Source organism: Cryptomeria japonica, chromosome 2 (assembly GCF_030272615.1).
Source record: "Cryptomeria japonica chromosome 2, Sugi_1.0, whole genome shotgun sequence".
NCBI classification, from domain to species: domain Eukaryota; kingdom Viridiplantae; phylum Streptophyta; class Pinopsida; order Cupressales; family Cupressaceae; genus Cryptomeria; species Cryptomeria japonica.
In genome coordinates this window covers 115,528,245-115,537,358 of record NC_081406.1, presented here as the reverse complement: position 1 = coordinate 115,537,358, position 9,114 = coordinate 115,528,245, and the positions used below count along the sequence as shown (strand labels likewise).

At 33.7% G+C, this 9,114-nt stretch overlaps 1 protein-coding gene across 1 annotated transcript; it reads left to right on the top strand.

Moving 5' to 3' along the window:
- Positions 1 to 4,500: 4,500 nt before the first annotated feature.
- On the top strand, positions 4,501 to 6,917 carry LOC131049866 (rust resistance kinase Lr10-like). Its single transcript, XM_059216428.1, has 3 exons — positions 4,501 to 5,317; positions 5,430 to 5,471; positions 5,577 to 6,917. The coding sequence occupies exons 1-3, from the start codon at positions 4,609 to 4,611 to the stop codon at positions 6,689 to 6,691; spliced, it is 1,866 nt and encodes a 621-aa protein (XP_059072411.1). The 5' UTR covers positions 4,501 to 4,608; the 3' UTR covers positions 6,692 to 6,917.
- Positions 6,918 to 9,114: the final 2,197 nt, after the last annotated feature.

The window sequence follows — 9,114 nt, the reverse complement described above, 5'->3', positions numbered from 1 at the left end:
TGCCACCAAAGAAGCCTCGCAAGAAGATGATTGTTGAAATAGCACTCTAATTGTAATGTCACCAAACAAAATAAAGGACAACTAGCCCCCTGCCCCCCAAGTTGTTGATTGGAGGATAGATCATTGCATGGCAAGTATGATAGGTGGACTGAAAAATATCTTTCCCAAAATTGCTTATTTTATTGTGAAAATTTGTTTCTAAAAATTTTTTATTAAAATTTAAATAAAAAACATTATTTAAAAAAATGCACTTGCAAGACACCTGCGATAACCATAGGTACCCTGTTGGGCCATAGGTGCCTGTGCTAACAATGGACTCTTGCAAAATAAAAGAAATTGAACTTCTGATTCTAGAGATTACACCTACTACAATTAGGATAATTAGACTCAAATCACTTATGCAAAAGGCCAAACTGATATCTAAGCATTACAATTGCCAAAATAGGCCAAAAAAGATCAAGCATTGAAAGTAAAAATAATTAGCATAGTGACTAAAAACTGATAGCACCACTGTAAAACATATAAAAATTTATGCAATTTAAAAAAAAATGCACCTAAAATGGAGTCCATATGAGCCCAAACAATACCCCAAAATTTGTAAAATTATGGATTTTGCAATTTCTAAAAAGTCCATGTACAAAAAATAGAAAAATATTATGCACTACTATGAAGAGCATAGAATTCTACCCCAAATCAAAAAAATTGCTAGAAAAAAGGAGTTTGGATGAATGAGATATAGTTGTTTGAAAATCACCTACGTAATTATAACACCTAAATCATCGCCATACCTCCAAACTTCAAATGGCTCTACATTTGAACTCCAAAGTCAAATTTTGATGACACAAAAATCAATTCTAAATTTCTTAAATCTCTTGAATCCAATGGTGGCTATAACCTAACCCAACAAGCTCTAATTTTGACTTGCAACAAAAAAAGCCATGAACTCAAAACTCCAAAATTAATAAAAAAACTCTCTAATGGTAAATCAATGGCAATCTATTAGCTCTAATACCATGTAAGAATTGGCTCTGAAGGTAGCCACCCAAGATATAGAGACCAAATGGAAACCACAAGAACAAGATAGAAAGAATATGATAAGAAAAAAATGTATTCCAATCAATGATGAAATAGAATCAACTAGATTTCATAAAATGAATTTATAATAGAAACCCCTTGGTTATATAGCCAAGGTGACAACATAAGAGTGCATAATATTGTGAAAAGTATCGTAATCTTATGAAATAAGACAAAAAGTGACAACCTATCATCCCACCTAAAATGAAAAAGTGTTCATATGATAACACCACTAAAGGTGGATTACCCACCAAAGGTGGAAAAGTGCTACCACAAAAGGTGGATATGATAATGTTATAAAGGCACTAAAGGTGGAGACACCACATAAAGTGGAAATAATAACATGATAATGCCATGTAAAGTGGAGATTCTCTAACTAATCCTATGCAATTCCCTAAGTAAGCTTAAATGATGTGTAATTAGGACCTAGGTAGAAAATAACCAAGGTAAAATACCTTAATTACACCAACAAAGAGAATCCATGATTGATGACTATAATCAACTGATTCTCTTACAACTTGTCATAACTCAACTTGGGCGCCCATATTCTCCATGCAAGATGTCTTCTAATACTTTTCAAACCTGACATAGGAATTTGTCATAGCCTATCATAAGACTTTATCATACAATACTATCTTATACATGTTTCTAATATACCAACACATTTAAAAATACCATTACCAAAATGAGATGCTCATTTTCCCATGTAGGGAAAAACCACATGCTTGTCATCTTCCATGCCACCTTCTAGCATGAAGACAACTCACTATGCCATGTCACACTAGATGGAAAAATATTATGAAAAATAAATTATAATTTAGGAATTAAATAAAATAATACAATATTAGGAATAGCTAAATTTGAGACACCTCAAATCCTAACAATCTTTGTATATCATGTAGACCTTTTACAAAAAAAAATATTTTTAAAACTATTTTTTTTTCAAAATTTTCTAATAATTACTAATAAGATGAAATTTTACATTTGTAAAAAAATTCTTGTTATTATTATTTTAGGAAATCCCATAATATAATTGATTGTCATCTTTCATATAGTAATATAATTATTGTTTCTTTTGTTTTAGTAGTTTAGCATATACTTATTTTTTTAAAATGGTTACGCTTCATGTTATAATTTTCTTATACACATGAGACATAGTGATTGTTAAATAGTGGTTTTGAATTTGAATTTTAGATTATTAGAGAAATATTTTTAATATTTTTTTTGAAAGTGTATAGTAAATAAAAATAAAATTAATAAATTTTATGATTATAAATTGAGTGTAAGGATTGATGATATTATGAGGATTTGAAATATACACATTTTAACTAATTGTTATTTGATGTAGGATTTTATTTTTACAATAGCTTAATATACAATATATGACAAGATCTTTTAGTATTTGGTTCATCAATGAAAAGATATAATACACATGCACACACATGTATGGCATGTGCGCATGCACACACACACACACACACACACACTTGAAGCACTCAATTGACTTTATGATCTAGGGGCTCAAATTTGAGGAAAAATGAATTCTAATAGCATGATGTAGTAGCACTTTTATAATTGAACAACAAAATTCTATTTTATAATTTAAATCCAACTATTATAGTTAGCCTAACAGTCATGCATAGGGATAGACTAACTAGTGATCATTCATCGACAATCGCATCTCTTCAACACTAGAGGAGACTATAAGCTTTGTATGGACTTTAGCCAAAGGTAGATGTATTGAAACCATTTGATAAGTATGTAGATGTTTAATAATGATATATTGTTTATGATATCCTTAAGAACTATGTTCATATTATTGTCAAATTTAGCACTTTTATGGTTATTGGAATTGCACACTCATGTGCATGCGTGCGCTCACACACACACATTGTTGTATTATGAGTAATACATAATAAAAGCATAATGTGATTGGATGCTTAGATTCATGCTAAAATGGTTCAAAGCATAATGAAATAGATATTTATGTTGAATATTAGCTTTTGGGTGTCTGCAAGTCTTCTTAAATATATAGCCATTTGGTGCTCGAGAAAATCAATATCGTAATGTGATGTGATATAAATCCACCTAAATATGGTGAGGAATGTAAGGGTTTATATCTATCTTTAAAATTTCTTAATGAAGCAAAAGATATTGTGTGTGAATATGACCCTATGCTAAAACCCTAAATCATTCAGTGATTGCTTTGTGCTAGCCCAAAATTCCTAGAGATGATAAGAAAATTATGCATGACTTGTTCAACACTTACCAAGTTATCATGTTCATGGCTTTGCAAGGTTCTTGGCATCTTACAAACACATGTAGTAACCAACAAGCTAGAACATCTAATCCTCATCATTAACCCCTAGTAAGAGGCTCAGAGCCACATCCAATGACTTACATTGTGCCTCACTTGCTATTTTTAATCTTCCCTTATTCTTGTGAATTGATCTACACAAATGAATTATTTTTTAACTTTTTAAAGATTTAAAAATTTCAAAAAGAAACCTAACAGTTTTTTTAACCCTTTTTCTTTTAACTTCTATATTCTATCCATATAACCATTGCACCCTCGTCAGTGCAAATGCTAGTTATTTAAAGAGGGAACAAGTTGACCCTGCTCTCACATCTTATGTGTGTATGTCCACCTCTCAAGGAAAAGAAGAGGGTGGGCCTGAGGTAAAGTTTTAAACCGGTGTGATATTCTATTTGGAAAAAGAACATAGAATTAGGGGAACCGTACAAGTACTTATTATAGCTAACTTCATGCACCCACAGATTCTAAACAATACTTCAAATTTTGACAAAAAAAAATTTTGTTGTCTTGCATGCGACTTAACTACTTATAGCTATTGTTCTGGCTTTTGGGTTGTAACGATGAACATTGTAAGATCCATTATGTATGCAAAGATTAAAAAGTAAACATTTCAAAGTTTCACCCAATACCCACTTAAAGATGTTCCAATAATTGTGCACTTAAAATTTCCAATACTTATGCACAAATGCCCCAATAATCATATGCTATGGGTACCGATAATGATACACAAATAGACCAATTATGATCCAAAAATGTTAAAAAATAAGTGAATATTGATACATATAAAATTTATTAATGAACTTTTGATTTATTTTAATTGAAAGATTGAGTGTGCAAAAATAAACTATTCTTAAAACATGAGCGGGTGCTCTTCCCCTAAACAAGGTTGAAAGTTCAAAACGAGCACCCAAACAAGGTTGAAACTTCAAAACAAAGAAGGTTTCACTTTAAATTTGCCAATGCGCAAGTCTAACGCGTCAAAAGAAAGCGCGTGAAATTTAGTGAGTGATAGAAGGCGGGAAGAAATAACTCAAAGTCCTGAATTTGATTTAACGATTTGTGGGAAGTCAAATTGGCGTATTCACTCCTCTACTTTTGCCATTGTCTTTCTCTCGAGACTCGGCTTCCTCACACCTCCTTTCTGTGCTATTAAGCAGCCGTTCATGTTCCCCTCTTAATTCCATTTCTACATCTCTCTTCTTACTCATCTAAAATATATGGACATGGAAATGGAAGGGCTACCAGCCCCCCGCTTCCTCTTTCTCGTCTTCACAGTATTCATATTGTGCCTCGCTTCTTCATCACGAGCTTGTCCAGAAGAACCCTTCCAATGTGGGGATTATTCCTTCGCACATCCTTTCGGAAGAAAGGACAGCGGCTGCGGGGACCTCGCTCTTCAGCTTCGCTGTGATGATGGACTTATGCCTCTACTGAATATTAGTGGGTACGACTACTACCTAATAAAACGCCAAGTCTATAAGAATGGGGATCCCAACAATCATATGACAATAATTGAAAAGAATGTGTGGGAGGGTAAATGCAACCCATGGACCAGTAACCCTGGACGGCAATCCTTGTCTACCGATCAATTTCAGATTGAGGAGCAAAACATAAAGTTGGCTCTGTCGGAGCAGTGTAATGCAACGGCCAATTTCCCCCTTCTACAATGTAACGGTAGCTGGCATTACAGTTCAGATCTTCAAGAGTCCGAGTTCAGTCACGTATGTAAGCCAGAAATTATGCTGCTGGTTGAGAGCCTGCCAACAACTGTATCAGATCGAATTCCAGGGTTCCAAGTAGAATGGAATATCAGCCAAAACTGCAGTAAGTGCAGCTCGAGTGGTGGAAATTGTACCTATGATCCCTTTACGACGCAGTTTTGGTGCCTCTGCAAAGGCGGCTGGTATCCAGAGAAATGTCCCGCTCGTAAGAACACGAACTCAAATGATTTTCTAATCAATTCAATGTTTTATGAGATGATGTATGCGTTCTATCGGAAATAATTGCTCATTATATTTGCTGAATTTTATGGATTCAGGTTTTGTAGGCAATTCAAGGGTTAAAACTGCCATCATTGCAAGTGAGTACGTCTTCTTTTATTAGTATCTATACGTCAATCTATATTCTTTACATCTATATTTCATTGGTGTGAATGCAAATCGTTCACTTGGTTCTTATTAATCAGGTGTGGTCATTGGAACCGGTGCATTGTTAGTGATGGGAATACTGGTTGTGTTCGTTAATAGGAGGCGGTGGTTTTCCGCATCTTCCAAGAAACTTGATCTCTCTAATGTAGAAAAGTTCTTGCAAGATTATGTTCATCAAATGCCATGTAGATATTCATACTCTCAGCTCATGAAGATCACCAGTAAGTTTACACATAGAGTGGGGGAAGGAGGCTTTGGTGTGGTGTATAAAGGAAAGCTATCTACTGGCGATCTAGTGGCCGTTAAAATGCTTGATCAGTCTAGACACTCTGAGAATCAATTCATGAATGAAGTAGCAACCATCGGAAGGATCCATCATGTCCATTTGGTTCGCCTCATGGGATATTGCTACGAAGGAAACAGAAACGCATTGGTGTATGAGTACATGGCTAATGGATCTCTAGACAAGTTTATATTTGCAGGAAGAGAGAAGGAACAAATCCTAAATTGGGCACAGCTGTATTCAATTGCCTTAGGTGCAGCTCGTGGAATAGCCTATTTACACCAAGATTGTAACAATCGTATCATTCATTTCGACATAAAACCCCACAACATATTACTGGATGAAGAGTTCACACCAAAGGTAGCTGATTTCGGTCTGGCTAAACTCTTGGAGAAGAAAATGGATCATATATCAATGACAGCAGCAAGAGGAACACCAGGATATGCTGCGCCAGAGGTTTGGAATAGAAATTTGGGACCTGTAACGGACAAGTCAGATGTTTACAGTTTTGGAATGGTATTATTGGAGATGGTCGGAGGAAGAAAGAATGTTGGTGTGAAGGTAAGCCGGTCCAGTCAATTGTATTTTCCAGAGTGGGCATTCAAGTTGATGGAGAATGAGCAGTTGGAGAGGGTGTTGAGAGGAAGTGGTAAGGCAGAAATAGAGTGTGAAGAGAAGGAGAAAGCTATAAGGCTGGTCAAAGTAGGACTATGGTGCATTCAGTATACCTCAAGAGATCGACCGAGCATGAGCAGAGTGGTTCAAATGTTAGAAGGAAATGGTGATGATATAACCAATCCTCCCCTGCCTTTCAATTCATCAATTAGGGCTGCACCTTCAATAGATTCAAGTGAAGAGTCTTCTGTATAACCAACCAAGGAAATCTCATTCAAACCCTTCATTCTGGTCGTTGGCACTATTGCAAGGAATATGAGCAGAAGAGGGATATCACACGACGCTTCAAGTATTCGACCTCACCGAGTACACTGAGTGTCACATTATTCCGATTTTATTGTAAATGAAAACCAAAGTGAATTAGCAGATTACCAAATCATTTTCTTGAGCACACATTTTATCTAGATATATATAGATTTGACCTTCCATTTTGTAAATAATAATATTTTTTTCTTCAAAAGAGTTATGAACTTTCATTATCTCTTCCTAATTCCAAAACATCTAACTTTCCTTCTTTAATAATAAAATTAATAATATTTTTATTATTGCATTGATCTTTCAACTCTTTAACATTTATTATTTCCAAATGCACATCCTTAATTTTTATTTATTTAATAGAAATTCATTTATAATGATTTCCTTGAAATGGTTCACGAGGAAAAGTTTAAAGTGTAGCGTTTCCGATTTCCATTTAATTCGGAACCCTTGATCTTGTAATTCTTGCCATAAAGGAATTTGTAAGATCTCAACTGGGAATGTAATCTCCGATTTACAAATACTGCCCATCAACACTTCCTTCAAATTTAAGTACCACCTATGGTTACATGCCAATGGGGACACAGCCAGTTTATCCTCAATTGTTAATAGCATGGATAGATATGCGAAAGAAGATCGAGAGACAGACCCAGCGCAAGGAAAACGGTAGCAAAAGTAGCGGAGTCAACACGCCAACTTGACTCCTTTCATGAATAAAATGTTTACACGTATTCCCCACCGACTTTGATTGTCTCTTTCTGCCATATTCACTTGTAAAATTTTACGCCCTTTCTTTGAACTATGTGAATAATGCATGACCACACAAAATATTAGAATTCCACAAAAGGGTTCATAAGGGAGTTTCAAAACTATGTTAAATGGGCAAAACTTTATTACAGTACAATTTTGTTTTCGCGAGAATTTTCTCATGTTTAAATTTTTTATTATTTAAAAAAAATTCAAATTAAAAATTAAATTATTATTTAAAAAAAATATTTTTTAGATCTTTTTCTTTTTGTTTATTCTTTTTTACGAGTACATATATTTTAAATGAGAATATAAAGGATATTCATAGATATGACAATCTTCATATTCTTGCTATTGTTGTTAAGGTAAATTCTTGATGATTTGTGTTTTTCTTGATAATTTATGTTTTTAATTGTTATCATTACTCTATTCATATTTAGACCCTACATGATTTATGGTTTTCAATTTCCACATCTTTTAAGGGGATTTGTCGTCAGCCACCAAATGTCATTAGAGCAATTAAAATTAATTGTACTTCTTGTGTTTCATGCATATACAATATGATATTAGAATTTTACAATAGTAATGAGAGATGGGTCAAGTGACTTGCTTTCGATTTTATAAATAAAATATATCACTTTTCTAAACACACTAGTATATTATTTAATTTAAAAATGCATAATAAAAATATATTTTTGATGTTGTGTATCCTAGGGTTTATGTTTTTCCTACAATTATTGTCTTCGCTTAATGTCACTCCATGCCCTTGGCATAGGAAAACTCTTTTCTCTTTCACATTTATTATGTATCCTTTAGATGGCCTCAAATGTCTTCAACCCAATAGTTCATATTGACAATTTGGTGGCTCTAAAAAATAACTCTTTAAAGCAAGTATCCTCAAAAAATTATCCTAAAGATATTTCACAATTAAGAATGTTGAACCTCTAGTGGATGTGATTTTACCCATCCCTAAATTTGATAATGCTTGTAGATGTTATAAGATCTCAATCTCATAAGATATTTTGTGGGAGAACTCTTCTTGAAAGCATCCTTTGAAAATGGGTCACCAATTATTGGGCCCATCTTGATGCCACTCAAAATCTCATGCAAAGGATTCTTCTTTCTTTTTTCATTTTTTAAGGCCACACGACGAGGTTATGTAAATAGCCATCTAAGAATGACATCATTTGGAACTCATTTACAATCGACATTACTTTGTATAATGAAGGGAGTTGATAGTTGTCCTTCTTTGAAACTCAATTTAGATTTTGGAATTCCATGCACAACCCAATCTCTCCATTTTTTTTCAAAAGAGTACCAAACTTGCAACCTTTAAGTGGAATGTTTTCTCAGTTTAATGATTCTAGTGATTAACAATTTTCGCACTTCTTTTTGAAAATCATGGTTTCTATCAAAACATGCATTGATTTGTATCTCTTATTGAAGTGCTTGCTTTAAAACTTGAAAAGGATGGTATATATAATCACCAAGGTATCATACATTTTTAGTTCATCATAACTTTATTCTATGAAATTTTGGTAGGCCTTAAGAGACCTTATGATTCCACTCCTTTCTTGTGGCATGCAAATTTTCCCAATGATCACTTTTCTCTTGTC

What these genes read in the sequence shown, in the direction of transcription:
- LOC131049866 (XM_059216428.1), top strand. Translation starts at nt 4,609, where the DNA reads ATGGACATGGAAATGGAAGGGCTACCAGCCCCCCGCTTCCTCTTTCTC. An exon ending in TCCAGAGAAATGTCCCGCTC is followed by an intron (nt 5,318 to 5,429) that starts GTAAGAACACGA and finishes TTATGGATTCAG; the next exon opens with GTTTTGTAGGCAATTCAAGG. An exon ending in TAAAACTGCCATCATTGCAA is followed by an intron (nt 5,472 to 5,576) that starts GTGAGTACGTCT and finishes CTTATTAATCAG; the next exon opens with GTGTGGTCATTGGAACCGGT.